The sequence below is a fragment of the Eleginops maclovinus genome, chromosome 13, assembly GCF_036324505.1.
Source record: "Eleginops maclovinus isolate JMC-PN-2008 ecotype Puerto Natales chromosome 13, JC_Emac_rtc_rv5, whole genome shotgun sequence".
NCBI classification, from domain to species: Eukaryota; Metazoa; Chordata; class Actinopteri; order Perciformes; family Eleginopidae; genus Eleginops; species Eleginops maclovinus.
Window position 1 is genome coordinate 15,473,041 of NC_086361.1, and position 20,637 is coordinate 15,493,677.

The window sequence follows — 20,637 nt, forward strand, 5'->3', positions numbered from 1 at the left end:
AGGTGTAAAGTGAGGCCAGCTACGGGTGCCTGGATGGCTTTCACAGTCAGGCACGTTGGAGAGACACAGCCGAGACTGGGGCGCACGAGAGACAGAGAGCTGGAATTGCAGAGGCAGAGACTCACGGGCGCACGGTCGATGTTCGCCTCCCGCATACCGTGGAGTCCCGTGCTTGTCACCAAAACCGAAGCACAGGGCTCGAGCGCGGTAATGTCAGCACTTTATTTGGGGACAAGACTGTGAAGCAACCTCCCTTCTCACCATTTTTTAATCTTTTTCCCTCCTTTTGTGTTTTGCTTTCCCATCTTTGTGGGTGCAGAGATTGATGTGAGCGAGAGGAGCGGTTTTTCCATTGAGACGGTGGCGCGAGACAGCAGGAAGAGACGTTTACATTGGTGTGGGAGGAGGTCTGTCTCCCTCCGCCGTGGGGAGCCCAGATGAAGAGGACATGCTGACGGCTGCAGCGGCTCCGTGACCCGGGAGAGGATCGGAGCAGCGTCACCGAATGCCGCGCGAGCCAGCGTTGACACTGCAACAGCTCGAGCATCCAGCGCGAGCCCCCAGACTCACTCTCTCCCCCTTGGTGAGTGCGCGTGCAGCGTCTTGTGTACACAACATTAAAAATTAGCCTAGTCTCCGCTCAGCCAGTTGTGCTGCGCACCTCTGGCTACGTTTCCTTCTTGAGTTTTTACATTAACCTCGTCGCTGCCGATGACGGACTGAGCTCTGCATTCGTGCTGCTGGGTCATCTTAACTGTGGGCATGCGGCGTGTGTGGTGGGGTTTTAAATGATGATCTACAAAACACACACATAATGTCTTTAATGTTTGCGTAATGAAGCTTGAGTATCCCCGCCTGCATTTTTCTATGTGAGTTTTGGCAATATCCTTAAGCACTTATTAGCCTCATTATAGCAGCGTTTATACAGTAAAGGCAGAGCAACAGTACAGTACTTCCTCAGGTACTGCCACACACACACACACACACACACACACACACACACACACACACACACACACACACACACACACACACACACACACACACACACACACACACACACCCATTCACACATTTGAGTTGTTTATTTGCTGTCTCAATAGACTGTATCTCTGTGGGGGACTTTTCATAGAATGAATTTACATGGCAGTGACATATACCAGAGGTTTGACTGTGAGCCCAGCTCTTGGTGATGGACAGGTGTTTGCTTTTAGTATAAACAGGAGACACCAAGAGTCCCGGTGAGCATCCGTCCTTCCAGCCGCAGGGTTTCCATCCCGGCAGCCCGCCTGAGCCGAGTTGTCAGGGCAGTTACAGGCAGGACACAGCAGCAGCACATCCTGCAGTGGCAACAGTGCTTGAGAGACAAGGCGTACTCATGGTGGTGATTATCAGCTCTTGTCTGTGAGGGGGGTGGGAGGGGGGGGGGGACAAAGGGAGAAAGAGTGCATGAGAAACTGAAGGAGAGGAGAGGGAGAGAGAAGTCAATGTCGATGTCTGGGCAGTGACAGTTCGTTATTTAAGGGGCCCCTCAGAGACGTGCACAGGCTGCCCTAGTGCAAGGTGCTGTTAGTATGCAGAGTGTTGCTCTCCCTGTCTGTCTCTCTGTCTGTCTGTCTGTCTGTCTACCGCTCAGACTGTCTTACACTCAGCCTGTCTCACTCTCTGAGTGGCTCAGCTGAAGACTGAGTTTCTTTTTTGGCAGGTCCACTTGGACATAATGAATAATTTCAGCCTTCTGAATGCTGGAATGAAAAGTGAATGGCCTTACCTTGGCATGCAATTGCTGTCTGTCAGTCAGTCTTGTCTTGAGTGCAGGGCCCTGTGAGTGTGTGTGTGTGTGTGTGTGTGTGTGTGTGTGTGTGTGTGTGTGTGTGTGTGTGTGTGTGTGTTACAAACAGGGAATGTGAACATATAACAGCTTAGGCCTATTGTGCTTCCTACCTGTGTGAGCTGGGCTAGTTGTCATAGCAACGGCCTTGTAGCTACGTTGATGTTCCTCCTGTCCTCATTGGCAGGGTCAGTGCACCTAACACACCACATCTCGTCTCAAAGCTGTGTATGTGTGTGTGTGTATGTGTGTGTGTGTGTGTGTGTGTGTGTGTTAGCATGCATGTACCTCTCAATGTGTGTGCTGTGGAAGTACCTTTTGTTTGCGCCTTGCTGCAGTTCGTAGGCGTGTTGGTTGATGGCAGTGACAAGCCAGCGTTTGTGTGTGTGTGTGTGTGTGTGTGTGTGTGTGTGTGTGTGTGTGTGTGTGTGTGTGTGTGTGTGTGTGTGTGTGTGTGTGTGTGTGTGTGTGTGTGTGTGTGTGTGTGTGTGTGTGTGTGTGTGTGTGTGTGTGTGTTGCAGTGTCACAAAGATACACCCTGCAGATATGACAGCCTACAGCTCAACCAATCACCTGTTTTCTCTCTCTGCCTATCAGCATGTGAGGTTGCTGTAGTCAGATGTCCTTTTGATATGGAGGTCGTCATGGAGATGGATAAGACAGAATGGACACACATGTATGCTCGCACACACACACACACACACACACACACACACACACACACACACACACACACACACACACACACACACACACACAACTGCACATAGACACATTTATTGGTGATTTATCTTTATTGATTTCCACTGATGTCCTGGTATGTTTGTGAAGTTTTGTTTAGGATGGTGCAACCTGTTGAATAGCGGCTAGGAGAAAGTTTATAGATGCATCGTCTAAACATTATTAAAAATAAAAAATCGGTTATTGCCATTCCATTTTAACACAAATTCTTCCTCAGAAATACAAATTGTTTACTGATTTATTCAGGATTGATAAGATCCACTTTTAAGGCTCAATACTGTCGCTCCCCCAGTTATATTACCTATCTTTTGACTCCCAATAATCCAAGTCCACAGATCCTTAAGCCCCGCTTGTTGTCCTCAGGTCAAGGCTGGAGATGAGATGTGACCGGCTGTTGGCCATTTGTATCCTTTGATTTCTGGAACTCACTGCCTGAAGACATTAGGCTTGACAGCATATTTACCTGTTCTTAAATCATTTCTACAAACACATTTTTATAGAAAAGCCCTTTTCAATGCCAGATTTATCATTTATTTTGCTTTGTCAGTCAATCAATCAATCAATCAAAATCGTATTGATAGAGCCCAATTTCCCAAAATAACTGCTCTGTTATTAGACTATTGCACAGCAAAAAACTGCTGAAATGAAAAGCCACAAAGACTTCTTAAAGTTTTTTTTACCATTAAACTAAATTTGTATAGTTTTATAAATTTGTATTTATTTTTTTGTTTTATTGACATGTTTTTGCATTAAGTATGTTTAATACAAATAGGATTATAATTATAATAGTAACAATTAATTAATATAACCATATAAACCCTGCTCCCTGACAGAGCTTCAGTAATCTATCATCAGAAAGCATATCCTACCAGATATGAAGTATTTTCGAAGGCTGAATTTCCCTACAAATATTTCAGACTCCTCCTTACGACTGCAAGGCATCTCATTTCAGGAGTTTGGCTGCTAGCTGCGCACACGATTTGTCAAACGCAACAAAGAGCTTTTCTCTTTGCTTACAGACGTTTTGTGAAAGTCAGCTGAAGATCAATCTGGCACTTTCCCTTTGAACTCTTCAAAACAAATTTATATATGACTGCCGTTTAGGAAAAGGGATTTTATTCCAGTGTTGTGAATGAGTCAGGCCATTATTACTCAGCACTTGAAATGCAACCCAAAATACATGAGAAACTGATTTAGGGACCAGATTCACATTACAAATCTATTCATGGAGACAAAAACGGATTTGTTAGGAGCTTTAAAATACATTCAGATTTAATATAAATCAGAATAGGGCTTTTTTTAGTACAAATATACAGTACATTATGTTTCTTTGGCTGTTGTTTCCAGATCAGAGATTTTATATATACTGTACTGTAAGGCTTCCATTGTCTGCTCTCAAAACACGTCTTAAAGTTCTATCAGACCTTTATATGGAGTAATTGGACATTTTCTGAGTATTTCTTCCTCTTTTAATATTTTCCACTATTCAACGAGTGACCTGATGAAACAATTAGTCATTACTTTGTCCTTGGAGAGTAGGGTCCTGTCTTTTATGACTGCTATTAATCTAATCGTCACCTGAAGTAAAATAGCTTTCGCCACAGGCAGGTAAATGTGGTTCATCTCCCACACACACACACACACACACACACACACACACACACACACACACACACACACACACACACACACACACACACACACACACACACACACACACACACACACACACACAAACACAGCAGCCATTTAGCATAAGTGTAAGCAGTGTTTGTGCTCCATTCTATCACCTCCCACACGATACATTCATAAAACCTCTCCTCCGCGTCAAAGGAACAAAAAAAACATCTCCCTTTTCTTTTCTCTCGCATCCTTCCCTCTTTTAACCCCTCTGCCCCTCCATCTTTGCTTTAGTCAGTCCTCTTTTCTTCTTCTTCAACTTATCTCCCTCTCTCCCTCCCTCCCACCTTTCCTGTACGTCCTTCCTCACCTACCTCCTCATTCTGCTCATCTCCTTGTCTCTCTCACCCCCCCACAGGGCTGGTTGCAGCCGGTTTGAGTCTGACAGTGGAGAGGAAGCTTCGACCTTTCACCTCCAGAGGATGGAGGGAGGGAGTCGAGAAGAGAGGGATGATGGAGAGCAGCGGGGTGGAGGGGTGGGGGGGGGAGACTGCAAGAGGCGAGGGAGAGGTCAAAGAACAGGAGGGGTTTGCAAAGGGAGAGGAGAGGAGAGAGCTGGGGGGAAGGGACTGAGAGAGAGAGAGGACAGAGGGGTCAGGGAGGAAGAGGAGTGATAAATGAAGGGAGAGCGGTGAGATGGAAGGATGAGGAGGGAGAGGATGAGAGGGAGAAAACGAGTGAGTGTGAAGCTGCTGTGTACCTCCCTAACAAGCTGGACAGAATCAGCTCAATTATTAAAGAGGAGCGAGAGATTGGGAAAACACGCAGACACACACACGCATCTCTTGGTGTCTGGCACACAACACATACTCGCTGTGTGTCTCACACACACACACACACACACACACAAACACACACACACACATGTACAGTGTGTCGGATTTCTTATGCTTGTGCGTCAGCCTGCTAGTTATCTTTGTTTTCAGCTGCATGTGAGTGTGCGTACACATGTGTCTGGGTATGTGTGTTAAAAACAGTGAGTCAGAGGATAAGCAGAGACTTGTTAGTGATTCTCCTCAACACCCCCGAAGGCCCCCCCCCCACACACATACACACACTCTCTACCCAATTTGGCTTCAGCAGCGTCTCAGCGTTCCACCAGCGTGGCTTCAATGTCGTCCCATCAATATGAACAGATAATCAGAGCACTAAGGGGTCTGTCTATAAATCCCTGCCATGAGTTTACCCTCTTCTCTCTTTCTCTCCCTTCCTCTCCTCACCCTCCTCTTCTTCCTCTTCCTCTTGTGTCTAGTTCTCTTTCTTCCCTCCCTTTTCCATCCTTCTCTGAGGAAGTGTATGCCCCCAAGGGACGAAAAAGATTTGCTACCTTCCAGGAGAGAAAGAGATGTGCCTTTCTCTCTCTCTCTCTCTCTCTCTCTCTCTCTCTCTCTCTCTCTCTCTCTCTCTCTCTCTCTCTCTTTCTCTGTGTGAATGCGTGTCGTCCACATATGTGTGTGTGTGTGTGAGTGAGAACACACACTCCCTGAGACAGAAAGGCAAAGAGAGAGAGGCATGGATGAGCAAGTGAAGAGCGGGTGAGAGAGTGAAAGCAGGAGGCTGTGGAGGGGGAGGAGAGAGAAAGAGATAAGAGAGAAAGACAGAGAGTAGTCTGGGAGAAGGGGGAAGATGGATGAATGTACTGCGCACTGAATGCGCGTGTGTGTGTTTCTGTGTGTGTGTGAGAGAGAGTGTGTGTGAGAGAGAGAGAGAAAGTGAGATGGTCGAGAGATGCAGGTAGAAAGAGAAGGAAGGAAAGGTTTCTTATCCTCTCAGCAGAAGTCATAATTTCTGAGAGTGTGCACAGATGTGTGTGTGTGTGTCTGTCTGTCTGTGTGTGTGTGTGCCTGATTGTGTTTGTGTGTGAGAGTGTTACCACATTCAGGCTCGGGCCAAGAATCCGAGTGGTACAGTTGTGTAGTGTCAGTGTGAGCAGTGTGTGTGTGTGTGTGTGTGTGTGTGTGTGTATGTGTTGAGGCTGTGGCTGATGAGCTGTCAGTACCTACAGTTGGAATGTTCACAAGGCGGCCATTGTTGTTCAAACAGCCAGCAGCCTTCTCCTTGGCAACGGGCGCTGCAGCAGCGTCTCCCACAGCAACTGTGGAACAGGAGTATGGAGGAGAGAGGAGGAGTCAGGAAGTCAGGGCCGAAGCGCTGAGGCCCTGAAAAAACTGGCCTCAAGGTCTCAGTGTGTGTCGGGGGCCAAGCATCTGGTGTGTGTGTCCTCTTTGTGTGAGGTGTATGCGTGACAGTGCTTACGTATATGTGTGGTTTAAGTGCGCCAGTGACTACGCAAAGTGTGCGTCACTGTGAGCGTGTTTCTACGTTTCAGAATCAGAATCACGTTTATTGCCAAGTACGTTTACACACACATTGAAATCAACTCGTAGTTTCTCATCCTGCATTGTAACTTTTTCATGCCTTTTCAAGCTGTGTTAATCTATATTAGCTTGTTAACTTTATTCTCTTTGTTTATTAATGACTGTTTTGGAATACCATTTAAAAAGAAATGTGATTCCTCTGTACTCTTTCTTAATGCCCTCTATTTTTTGAAAGGTGTCGAAAGGTGCTATGTAAATAAACTTGCCTTGCCTCGGTGTATATGGTACATACATAAACACAGTCGAATAACATGAATGATAAAAACCCAATTATGAAAAACGTTGAGAAAAAAACCTATTATAACATATAAGGAGTAATATTGACACAAAATATAGATATACCTTTGTATGTCAGCTCAGTGTGTGTGTGTGTGCACCTGCGTGAGCTGCGAGTGGGAGTGTGTCTGTGTTCGCATCTAAGTGGTTGGTTTCATCTTCCCGTATTTGCATGTGTTTGTGTGAGTTTCCAGAAGTATCCCTGCGTTTCCTCGCACGCTCACACATGTGCGCACTCCTAGCTGTTCCCAGCTGGCGCGGTTGGTCACATGACCCGACTGAGGGGCGGCCATCAGCAGCGCCAGGAAACTGCCTGCGGGAGAGGAAGATATAGGGGAGAGAGAGAGTATCAGGCGGAGTTGAATATGAGGGAGGGGTGTTGAGGAGTGGGAGAGAAACTGGGGGAGGGAGGTGTGTGTGTGGGAGATGAGAGAAGGAACAGTGAAGAAGAGAAGTGAAGAGGAAGGGGAAGGGGTAATAAAGTCGTCCTCATCTTAAAATAACTACAGCATGTAGGTTCCTGCAGAAACAACATGAGGGATACAGTTGGAGGGTGAGACAGTCAGAAGGGGGTGGGGGGTCCTGGTTTAGTGTTGACTCGTGTTTCGTGCTACTTCTCCGGTCCCCTGTGTGAATCTTTGGCTGAGCCGCCACTGTATCTGGTCTGTGTGATGTGTGTTTACGTTAGATGTGTGTGTCTGCCTCTCTGTTTGTCTGCACATATGGTTTATGTGTTGCTCTCTGTTCATCTGTAGCGGTGTGTGTGCGTGTTGCATGTGTGCGTGCTCACATGCTTGCTCTTGGCAGGAGATGCAGCACGCACACTCATGATGGAGATCATCAGGCATTTCCTGCCGCTAGGGATGTGGGGTTTTTTGGAGGGTGAATGGGGGGATGGGGGTGCAGGCAGGACGGGTGAGATGTGAGTGAGGAAAGAGAGGAGAGGTCAGTGTGAAGGAGAGTGTGAGTGGGTGGGGGGGCTGAGGTTCTGTATGTAAGTGCATTAGTTGGACTGAGTGTGTGTGCAGCTGCAGCCCAGCACAGCCTAGAGTTCAGCTCTGATTGTGAGGGGTGCTGGTGGCCATTTGTGTGCAGGCATGTTGGCCCCTGTAGTTTGATATATGTGTATAACTTTCCACCCCCCCCCCCAACACACACACACACACACACACACACACACACACACACACTTGGCACAATTAGAAAATCTCAAGCCTGCAAAAAAACCCAGGTCTGTTGAGTATCGATGGGCTTTAATTCTAGCTGTTCAGTGTTACTGCCTGTTGGGCTGTATTGCTCAGCAGTGAAGGCATGACCTTCTAACTTCAGCTTTTTAAGTTAAAGTAAAATTCAATCTTTTCACTATTTGGCTGAGCATTGAGTAAATAGTGAAAACTTTCTTCCCACAGTATCAGTTTCAGAGGATGTCAATTTACGGCTTAGTTTGTGCATATGAGGTTTGTTGTTCTGTGATGCTTCTGAAGTTGAATAAAATGAGTTTTTGTGTATCTTGAAATTGCTATGGAACCATATCAATATACATAATAGGTTTCTGTTTTTTAGCTCCATACTCAGAGACATATCATTCATGGTAAAGTTTGCTTCGGGTTCAGTGGCCACTTCAATGTGATGCTGTGTGGTGTCATGTCATGCTTAATGTTTCATTCACAAACTCAGACATTTCACCTCACAGATTACTTGAGAAGTCACTCAGTCATCACATTGTTTTTGTTTTGCATTATTTTCTTCCCAGTTTTTTTGTATGAAAAGTTGTGCCTTGTTTGATGTAAGAATAAGAATAAGAATAGGAAAAAAACAACTTAAAAACAATGGATGGTTGCACTGTACTTGCTTTTCAGCATCAAGAGAGAAGTGCAATGTACCGTAAATCGATAGTTAGGAATAAAAATAAACCTTGAAATGAAAGCTTCTCGATAAAGGAAAGATGTAGCAAGCCGGGGTTCTTAAGACAGTTTATTCCACGCTCTGCCCCCTTTAGTCTGAGCGTGAGGCAGGATCTGACACTGGTTTGAAAGAGGACAGAAGTTCAGATATTATTCTGGGTTCATGCCATGAAGGGTTAAAAAAGTCATTAAAAAAAAATCACTCATTGATGGGTTTGAGGCTGATGGAGCTGCAGGTTGACTTAGGGTGGAGGTGGTGTGGAGGAACGAGGCTGGTAGTTGGCTTCTGCTTGGTGTCACTCAGTCTCTGTGGACCCCCCCCCCCCCTTCCCCCTTTTCTCTCCTGGCCTCACATACACTTTCTCCATCTCTCCCCCTCTCTCTGTTTTATCCCCTCTTCCTCTTATCTGTCTAAACCTCTCTGTGGAGCTCCCCCCATCCTCCCCCCACCACCTCTCTCTCTCTTTTTCTCTCCCCTCCATGTCCCCCTCCCTTACACCCCCCCCCCCCATGCTGTTTCGGTGCTGCTGCCTGTCTCTTAGCAACAACTGCACACCCGTTAGAGCTCAGTGAGTGCTTTTACAAACACACCCAGGAAGACACACTTATTCGCGTGCACAGGAACACACCCATGCAAGTGCACACACACATGCACGCACGCACACACACACACACACACACACACACACACACACACACACACACACACACACACACACACACACACACACACACACACACACACACACACACACACACACACAGGGTCTAGTTCCTCATTGAGGGTTGATGCTGGCAGGCCTGTGAGTCTGCAAGCCTTTGTGGTATTGAGATAGATGGGGAGAGAATAGATATGCTGTACAGCTCCCATGTACAGGATGATTGTTCCTCTCTGTGCACGGCAGGGCAACTGCCCAAACTGGAGAATGACAAGTCCTCCTCTCCGAGTTCTCACCGGCATGTGTGCACATACACTCTGTGGCGTTTTGTGTCGTTGCTTTTCCTCTTAGCTCACAAACTTTAACATGCAGATGAGGAATATACAAGATCACAGATTTTCAAACAATAGTCGTATGAAAGCCGCTCTTTGTGAAACAGATTCCACAGATCATCATGTGGGAGCAGTGCTGCCTGTAATCACAAAGACAGTACTACGCCACTGACTGTTGGAGCCCCACAGCCATGCAGTCAGATGCACCAATACACTTTTTGCTACGTATGACGCTGAATATGTTGGAATGGCAATTGATGGGTTCCAGGAATGTTTGCTTAAACAATGAAGCATAGAGGGAGCGTTTGATTGGCTGGTATCTAAGCTCTGTCAGAATGCCCCCCTGCTGAGCACAGTAGAAGGATATTTGCATGTGTGTCTTTGTTTTCTGTGCGATCGTGCATGAATCTGTGTGTGTGTGTGTGTGTGCGAGCCATGTATTTCTTTATGTGCAAATCGATGTGTGAGAGTGTGGGTGGATAAAACTGACTGTGGGGGCACATTTGCATGTGTGTGTGTGTGTGTGTGTGTGTGTGTGTGTGTGTGTGTGTGTGTGTGTGTGAGTGACAGGGTGTGCATGTAAGTGTAAGCACATGTGCAGCAATATTTAATTAAAGCATGTGTTCTTCTCCTTCCCTCATACACCGGTCAGATGGAGCGTTAATTAAGGAATGCTGTTAATTAGACAAGAGAGAAAGTGAGAAAGGGAGAGAAGATGGGCAGGAGGGAGCGGGTGAGGGGGTTAAAGAAAGTATATGTTGTGTTTGTTTGTGTGTGTGTCCCAGTTGTGTCATTCCTCAGAGAAGCAAATGTTGGTCTGCTCCATGTGTGCAGCTCTTAACTCTACTACAGCAAAACTCTCACATGCCCCCTCCTTCTCCCCCTCTGTTTCCTCCCCCCCTCTCGCCTCAACTTTTTCCTCCCTCCTTTGCCTCTCTTAAATCTGTCTGGCTCTGTCTCTCCCTCCACTCACCACCCTTTCTCTGTCTCAGTCACATCTTCACCCTCCCTATACACTTCTTATGTCTCTCGCCCTCTTTCATACTTTCTCACACACTCATGCTCTTATTCATGTGACTCCCCTCCTGGTCCCCCTCATTCTCTTTCTGTCTCCCGCTCTCTGTTCTCCCTCCCTCCTAATCAGAGCCATATGTTGGAGAGGGAGGCAGAGCGATCTGAGGATGGACAGGATTGTGTTCTATGTGGTACAGTGTTGGAGCCAGCAGTGCGTGTACATGCGTGCAAGTGTGGCACGCACACTTGTATTTGTGTTTTAAATGTGAGTCACGTGTTAATCTGAAAAGCACGTGTGGTCCACATTTTGTAAGACTTGTGTGTGTGTTCTTCTGGCAGACTTTCCTTCAATTTCTCCTCTGCTCTGGGTTTCTATAATCCCTCTATAGTCGCTGTCTTCCTGTCACCTTCATCTCTCCATCCTCTCAACACCTCTCTTCATCACCTCTCTGCCTCCCCCTGGTGGCTGCAATTATTCACACATTCTCATTCTTATTGCACCCTCCAAGTCTAGAGCTTTGTGTTTCATTTCAATAGTTTTGGTGAAACGTGGCATGCAGTTTGCTTTTTACACCACCTTTCAATTGGGGATTTTTTTACAACATCTGTTCTCGTCGTTATTGTGCGTTTAAAAAAAAAGTGGCACAACTCCCTCATTCCCACACATAATACACAATATATTACTCCTTATATCTCATCCAGCAGTGTCATATAGGGATTTATAGACTAGATAATGTTGCACTGGCTCACACGTGTTCGTATGTCTGCTGGTTAAACACAGAGCTGAAATGCTAACATTAATTAGAGTTCTAAGCTTTATTGCAAGTCATCCTCCAAGATAATAGCGTCTGATGTTGGATGGTGCAGCCCTCACCAAAATACAGATTTTAGTCTGGTCTGATGCATGCTGTGACATCATGTACTAATCTCTTATTCTCTTTTTCATTCTGCTCCACCCTCCTCCTCCTCCTCCTTACTTTTTCTTGTTTTTCCCCAATCACCATTTTTCCCACTTCCTAGAACTCCCCTCTCACTTCCTTTGTCTGTCTGTCTGTCTGTCTGTCTGTCTGTCTGTCTGTCTGTCTGTCTGTCTGTCTGTCTGTCTGTCTGTCTGTCTGTCTGTCTGTCTGTCTGTCTGTCTGTCTGTCTGTCTGTCTGTCTGTATTTCTGTGTCTGTGCGTCTGCCTGTCTGTCTCTCACTCTATTAACCACGGGCAAAGTACAGGCAGAGGGGAGAGAGAAGTATGTGAGCTCTCCACTGCAGTATTGATGACCCAATGATCCCCTGCAGAACAGAGCCAGTCAGGCAGACAGAGTGAGGCTCAACTCAGAATCAGAATCAGAATCAGCGCCACAACCATTCGGTAAAAGCAACCGATTGTGCGGGGTATGAATGGTAAATGTAATCTCATTTTGTAATGCCTCTGTGTGGGTGGCACAGTTAATAGTTTAGAGTGCGTTATGAATTAGGTGTGTGGCTCGTTTCCCAAAAAATCTTTCACAAAATCACAATCTCATCAGTGCTGCAAATGTTTGATTTCTTTTATGTACAGTGTTGATTCCGCACAGTGACAAGATATCTTTAATGCAAGGAAATGTTAACATATTTGTGGACTTCCTTTACTTTTAATGATATTATTTTCTGTAATAATCTATTATAATATAGCATTTTGATATATGTCTTTATTTCTCTCCTCAGGGCCATTGAATCTTCTCTCCTGTTGTTAGAACTACTTCTTCATCTACCAAGCAGTTCCCTGATTTTGATTCAGCAGAAAACCGTCCTGTTATTCCTCTTTCGTTACCCACAATACTGTTCACTGAATGAGTAGCTTGTCAGATCACCTACATTCAGGCCAGACTGGGGCTCCAGTGGGCTGTGGTGAGACTCAAGCAGAGGAAAAAGCGTGTGTGGGGGGGCTGGAGGGGCTGGCTGGGCCTGAGCTCTGGACCAGGGATCTTGGGCTCCAGGAGGGGTCCCAGGATCCCTCTAATGATGGACTGGCATCGGTGACCTTAGACCACTTTCCCTCCTCTCCTTCCGCCCTGGCCAACGGCCTCCACCTGCAGGGAAGGCTGGGGCACAGCAGCTGCCGGCGCAAACAGACTGCCACTCACACTGAGACACGTATGTTTGCAGAGACACTTAGAAACATGCAAACGCACAAGGACCCGGCTTTGCGTGAAAAGGGTATTTCGCACGCAGGCATGGATAATTGTGGGCACATCGATATCAATCCACATATGGGTTCTGTAGGTCCAAAACTCTCTGGAACTCTTACACCTGAGGCCATACGCACAACTTCACCTCAACCCCTGTCTGTGGCACTTGGCAATCATCCTGCTTCGGCCAATCAGCGGACAGCCCCAGTCCTCACTGCAGAGACTGACAATCCCTCCACTTTCTGTCCAGTCCCTGTTGGCCCCACCCCAAACACAGGGTCCTCTCCTCTTCCTGTGGAGGCAGAGAAGAAGTATGCACTCCGCAGCTCCGGACGTCCACGCTTCCCTTGTCACCTGCGCAAATCCTCCCGCCTCCGCCGAGGCATGGAGGAAGGGGAGAAAAGAGCAGGGAGGGAGAGGGGAGGAGAGGAGGAGGATGAAGTATTACAGAAGATCTGGAGGGTTAAAGAAGAAGAGGTAGCTGTTGGAGAGAAAGAAGTACATTCTTCTGTGGAGGCTGTTCTCCCCACAGCCCCCCCTCCTACCGACATCCCTCTTGCTCTAACTGTACCCAAACCTGCTCCTAAAGCTGTACCCAAACCTGGGCCCAGACTTGGGCATAAACCTGGACCTAAATCCAGGTCTAGACCCGCACCAAAAGTCCAGAAAGCAGCTCCTAAAAGTGTGAAACAGCGCCAGGCAGCCATGGCTCAACGTGCAGCCGCTCATCTCCCATTTACGAACACATCCACCATCGCTGCACCTTCACCAACCGTGAAGCAGGAACCTCTCGCCGATTCAGGCTCCAATAACCGAAGACGTGGGCGTTTTGTAGGTGTAAGTTAATTCATAGTTTATATTTGACACACACTCATTGCATGTATCAAAAAGATGTTTACACAATCTAAATCTGCATATGTGAAATGTTGGTCTCTGCTTTACAGGTGAGAAAGATTGTTGTCAAGGTGGCTCGTATTCCCGTTAGTCTCAGCCGCCGACAGAAGAGCTACAAGATTTCCAATATGGAGACAGTTACAGGGACAGAAAAGAGCAACGACTGCAGCGGCGACGGCTCAGAGGTGGCTCGAGAACCGACCCAAGTTCTCCGAATGAAGAACAATGGAAAGAGCGTTATGGTGATGTTTCCTCCTGGAGAGATGCCTGTTATTCTCAAGCGAAGGCGGGGGCGACCCCCTAAACAGCCTCCGCCAGGAATACCGGCAGAGCTTCTCAACACCTCGAATGCTGGTGGTATAGGAGACCCACCCAAGAAGCCCCAGAGGCGGCGGCGGACTAAACTCCCTTCCCCTTACCCTTCCTATGTTAATGATACTAATGATGTGAAAACAGAGTATGGGGATGTCCTGTCCAAACTGGCCTTTTTGAACTGCCAGCCCCCTGCCACTGGCCGCTGCTCTCCCCCACGCTGCTGGACACCCAGTGAGCCAGAAAGCTTTCATACCCCTCTGGAAAACCCTGGAATATCCACCCTGCTCCACCGGCTCACCGGCTTTAGACGCCCCCGAGGTGGCAGAGGAGGGGGCGCTGGGAGAGGGGGAGGAGGAGCAGGGGGGATTGGGGGGATTGAGCGCAACAAGAGCACCTTCAGTGACTTTTTTGAATCAATTGGCAAGAAGCAGAAACTGAGCCCCCTGTCTGAGCATGGATTACCCAGGAAAAGGGGAAAGGGTGGGGGTGGTAGGGGAGGGGGTGTCGTAGGAAGTGATCCTGGGGCGGAGAAAACAGTTAAGAAGAGACGTGTGAGAAAAAATGGTGCATTAAGAGGGGAGGGAATGTCCATGGGGCAGGAGTGGCCCAATGGAGCAGGTGGATGGGGGGAAGGGGGTATGGACAAGGAGAAAGCTCTTGGTGGGTATCAGTTCTGTGGATCTCCAAGAAGAGGCTTTTCCTCCTGTGAGGTTGGAAGGGGAGGGTCCTACAGCAGCCCGGGAGGGGGCAGGGGGATGGGGCCTGCTGGGGAGGACTCACAGAGCCTGTTTGCCGGATATTTCCGGTCCCTCCTCGACTCAGACGATTCGTCAGACCTGCTGGACATCGCCTCCTCGCAGTCAGACCCCCGAAAAGCTTCATCCACCCCTGGTTACGAGCCATCCAGTCCAGCTACCTGCCACAGCTGGTCCCCTGCATTCCCCAAGTGGAGCTCCAAGGGGGCAAATGCTGGGGTGGAGGGTTCATTGCAAACACATGGCTCCTCAGCAAGGCCTCCTTACAGCTATGGCAACCTGGCCCAAACCTCCCCAACCACTTCTACCTATCCCAAATCCACTCCTCCATCTCTCTCACACTCACCTAGCTCACCCCATCCTTCCTCTTTTGGTCACTACTCCTCTGGCTACTCCTCCTCTTCTCCAGCGGTGCCACAGAGACCCTCAGACTGCAGCTTTGCGTATGGATCTGGCAAGGCTGTCGGTCAAATGGGTTACTCTAACTACCAGGCAGCAGCCAAGCGAGGTTATGGTGGATATCCTGCAGCAGGTCACTCCTCCATGGTGCGGGGGGAGTCAACAGGACCCACATCACCAGGAGGAGGGTACATGTCTGTGGCCAAAAGCAGCCTCTTCAGCTCCTCTTCATCCCCAGAGGGTTACAAACAGTACAACTCCAGTCAGTGGAGCTACAGGTAAATCATTTTTGCTGCCTGACATCATAAAAAAGAGTTGCCTTTTCACAAAAGATATTGCTTGGTATTGTAGTGAGAAATTTGAATTAGAGTTATTACATTTTATTATTATTTGCATTGAGAATTATTCCGCCTATTGTTTTCTGGATAAATTGTTTGGTCGATAAATGTCAGAAAATAGTTTAAAAATCCATCGCAGTTCAAAAAGTTAAAGGGGTAACATTATATTAAGTAGTCTTAAAACTAGGATAAACTAAGCAAAAGGAATTGTTGAGAACAAAAGTTGAAAACTATTATAGGAACATGCTTGAATCGTCTTGTCATTTCATCTCACTGATCGGTGGAACTGTGTGTTTTATAAATTGTGTTTCTGTTTTTCTTTTCAGACAAGGTTATGGTGGCTGGTCAACAGACAGCTTTGGGCCTCAGTATCACGGCTACAGTGAATATGGCTCCAATGAGTCCAAAGACATCTTGGATATCTCAAACTACACACCCCAGAAGGCCAAGCGACAACCTTTTCCGGAAATTCTCTCAGAATCCTCGTCCGACTCGTCACACCTTGGCTCTGCGGCCACTGGTAGTGGACCCAGCTCCACCTGTGGCACATACAAACTGAACGAGGCTCCATCTGTCAGCGGAGAGGGGGGTCAATCAAGTCTGTCCAGCCTGGAGAAGCTGATGATGGATTGGCATGAGAGTGCTTCAGGGCCCTCGTATAACTGGAGCCAGAACGTCCTTTTCCAGGGCGGGGGAACCACGGCCAAACCTGGTCGCGGTCGAAGGAAACGGACTGAACCACTTTTGGAAAAAGATGGAGGGTCTGGTTTACACTCCGACTCCCCGTCCAGCCCCTCTCCGACGCCTACTCCTGGACCTAAACGGGGAGTTGGAGGACGGGGGAGAGGGTCCAGAGGAGGCAGGGGGGGTTTGTCTCCATGTCAGAGAGAGCGGAGGGCCAAAGGCAGAGGCAAGGCTGCTGCCTCAACATCTGGAGCAGTTTCCGCTGGAGGTCCAGAGGGTCTGTTCCAGGAGGGACTGGATTATTACAGTGGAGACAGTAGCAGCCTCTCTCCCCTGGCCACCCCAAATCCTGCACCCCCTTCCAGCTACCTCCAGGACCCCTGTGAGTACCCCTCCCCTTACCCCTCCACACCCTCCTCTGAGGAGCGATATCCAGCCTTATACCCTGGAGAGTCCTCTTCTTCCCTCTCACCCAGTGTCTCATCTCCGTCTTATCCTCCCAAGCCAACACCTCCTCCCCCCCAGACTTACCACCCCATCCCCTCCAGGACATTCTCTCCCTCCTGCTCTCCCTCACCCCGTGTAACTCCCCTCTGCGCCACTTCACTGAGTCCCTCTCAGCGCCCCGCTCCGAAAGACCCACAGTTCTCGCAGTACGACTCACCCAGCTACTGCAGCTCCCCCTACTGGTACGGACAGACGTCGCACAGCGGCAGCCCCAGCCCGCACTCCCACAGCACACTCTCAAACACAGCCGTGCACACACACAACACACACTCAAACACAGCCACGCACACACACAGCAACCCGCACACAAGCCCCCATGGAAGTACACACGGTAATACGCTCGCTAGCTCCAATGCAAACACACAAATGAATCCCCATGACACACACCTGAACAACACACAGCCACACGCAAACTTACACACCAACACCACCTCCCTCCTCCAACCCCACACTAACAACCACCCCCACCCAAACTCTCACCTCTCCTCCCATACTCACTCCAACCCAAGCACCAGCCTCCGCCAGGGCCCCCTGCCTCACTCCCTGTACCCCAAACTCGCCCTGGACTCCTCGCCCCATCAGGAGGACACTGGGGGCTTCTCTTTGTCCCACCAATCCTACCCGGGCATGGGACACCGCTACCCCTCCCAAGCAGCTCACGGGGGGGGAGTGCTGTGCCAGCTCCTGGACACAGCCAACGATGACAGCTTCAGCGTCACCAGCCTGTAACAGCAGGTGGGTTTATTTAACCTTTTAACAAACAATGAGGCCATCCATACACTAAAGACTAACACCATCCAGAGTGTTTGATTACTGAAGAGGACCTACTTTTTTCATTATTTAACATTGAATTAAACAATAATGTGAAAAAAGAGTTCATTAATCCAAATAGATACAACAAATTCAAACGCTGATCATCTCTAGTTATGTGTTTGGATAAAAAGCACTTTACTTATTGCTTTTGTAGGTTATATTGTTTTGGTCGATATTTGCAAACAGCTATTTATTTAATGGATGTTTCAGATGGATAAGAACGTTTTTCATGCTATCTTGGTATATATCTGAAAAGCTTTTAATGTGAAAGTCGGTAAACTCTTAGGTTGAATCACAAATACAAAGATCAATAGAAATGGAAAAAGCAACAACACTACAGGGCGTGAACATTATTTACCTTATTACGTTTCACACCAAATCAAACCTCAGCTACAGCAAATAATATTTGCTAAGTAAAATAATATTAAGGTATGCTTTTCAAAATAATCACTCTATCCTTCATCATCTCTTTCTCTCTCCCTCTCTCCCTGTGTTTTCATTTCAGGTGCATTCAAATCAAGCTTTTACAGATTTGCAAATGTTTTTTTCTTCTTTTTTTGTTAAGGAGACTTTTTTTGTTAAAGAATGTGAAATGAAGGGCGAGAATTTAGCTGCCAGCTTTGGACAGTAAAGCTTTAATTCTCCAGCATTGACAATCAAGATCAACTGCAATTTAAACACGCATGCACAACACACACACACACACACACACACACACAGAAAAGCATGTGCAGATTAATTCACTACCTATACATGGACACATACAATCCTACATGTGTACACTCACTCACACTCTATGCTGGAGTGAGGGAATGGCCAAGAGGAGCTGACAGATGAAAACCAGATGCTGATGGACAGAGACAAACCTTTTTCCTCACCCCTTCAAGCCCGGTTGTGATACATAGACAACTCTATTTCCCATAAGTCTGTATCCCTTCTCAAATCTTTCTGGTCCTGTTCTGTACATCTGCAACACAATCACACTTTTCTCTCCCTTCTTTTTCTGTCCTCTCTCAACCTCCTGTCCTTGGCTAAACCAGCAACTGTTCTGCACTACACTGACCTTGCATTTCTGTCTTGTGCCCTCGCCTGAATCGCATCTGAGCCCAAATCAACTTTTTAAATACCATGAGCCTAGCAAATGTCCTGCTCTGTGCACTCCATGTGTTGTGTCCCATAAGAGAAAACTGGACTAAAGCAGTCTCTGCTCTTGAAATACCAGCATCTGTACATATGACTCCAGCTCCAAGCCAGAGGCCCCGTGATCGCTCAGAGGGTCCGTCATCAACATGCCCTCCCCAGCGTTCTGCCATGGTTTCTCTGCTCTGGGGAGGGGGAGAGACTGCAGCATGGAGACCCGACATCCTGTGTTTTGCTGTTTTAACTACAAGGGAAAGAGACATCGAAATCACACAACGGCCCCAAAGAGACTTGTTTTTCTGTGTGCAAACGTGAGACAGAGGAGGGCGTGTTTTTTGCGTGAATGCAGTGATGCATGTATTTGTGTGTATGTGTGCATTTATGTTTGTGTGAGCGTGTGTGTGTGTGGCTGTGGGGTCAAAAGGAGTGAAGCTCTCCAGACACCAAAAGTCTTGGCGGGGTCTCATTCTTTCTTTCACTCTCTCCCTTCTTTTTTCTGTGGTCTTGTGTTGTTTGGTGGTTTTTGTGATGAAAAAAATTGTATATCTGTCTGTTACATATCATGTATGTATCTGAGGTGCAAAATATTTAAATACACATTCTGTTCTTGCCATTGGTAATCTTGTCAATAGCAGACTGCTTCTTTAAGGGATTATGGGAGGTGTGAGCGTGGCTGTGTGTGTTTGGGCTTTGCCCAGGCTGTCTGGGTCTGCGTGAGAGAGAGAGAGGGTTCAGGCAAGGACATGATTCGACAGGGAGGGGAGGAGAGGAATAGATGGTGGGGAGAGCAGGATGTGTTTAAGGGGAAAGAAAGAAACCAGACCAAGGAAATCAGAAATGAGTGTCAGAGATGTTGCCACTGAAACAAAATGTACAAAAATGTACTGTTTCAACATTCCTCATCCAAATAAGGAAGTAGCGTAACGGCGTAAAGGCTGGTGGTACCAGAGAGCTGACAGGAAGGGAACCCACGCTCATTTCATGTCCTCACAGGAATACTTGCTATAATAGAACAACATTGTACATCTGCAGCTTGTGTGTGTGTGTGTGTGTGTGTGTGTGCCAGACCGCCAGAGAGAGTGTGAGGGAAAGGAAACAGATGGGGGGAGTTTACAGGCTGCATTTTGTGTACAGTTTGTCAACAGGCTGACTAAATAGACTAAGACATGGCCGCAGGAAATGTGTTTGCTGTGACATTCCTCTGTATGGTGGAAGGAATCACATACTGACAAAAACGCTATGACAGACAGAGAGGAAGCGCATGCAGCTCTTTCAGATTTTTATTTTGCACTAACAAAAAACTAGCATCGCATTTAAATATAGTTTTTTTGATGTGTCCAATAGCCAACATTTGCCATTTGCACTAGGAGTATTCTGAGTTAAAGTAGAAATGACAATAAAAGAATAGTAGGCTAAGTATATTTCTAGTATTATCAAAGAAATGTATAAACACTGTAAAGGTTTGTTTTACAGCAGGATTACCCATGTCAGTTTTATTCTTATTATTTATTACTGATCAATAACATTTAAGTATCGGTTTAATGTAGCTGGTAAAGAGGGAGCAAATGTTAAAAACGTTATGTTCTGTTGTTATAAAACCATGTTTCCTATTTTATCAGAATCAGTTTTATTACCAAGTAGGTTAACACATACGAAGAATTTGCTTTGGTATATTTTCTATAAACGTATCATAGGTTTAGAAGCCTATGTTAAATGTGGATAAGTTGAGTAATATTTCCAAATATCTCAAAACTGTAGCTACTGTAAATACAGTAGCCTACTGAAGTGATAGTACATAGTTAAGATAATTATTT

The 20,637-nt window shown here is 47.1% G+C and overlaps 1 protein-coding gene across 1 annotated transcript; it reads left to right on the plus strand.

Annotated features, from left to right (window-relative positions):
* Window positions 1–81: 81 nt before the first annotated feature.
* ahdc1 (AT hook, DNA binding motif, containing 1) lies at window positions 82–19,436 on the plus strand. The gene is made up of 6 exons (XM_063898625.1): window positions 82–207; window positions 320–583; window positions 12,515–13,815; window positions 13,923–15,619; window positions 16,006–17,605; window positions 18,189–19,436. Exons 3-5 carry the CDS (start codon window positions 12,640–12,642, stop codon window positions 17,597–17,599), a joined length of 4,467 nt encoding a protein of 1,488 aa, XP_063754695.1. The 5' UTR covers window positions 82–207; window positions 320–583; window positions 12,515–12,639; the 3' UTR covers window positions 17,600–17,605; window positions 18,189–19,436.
* Window positions 19,437–20,637: the final 1,201 nt, after the last annotated feature.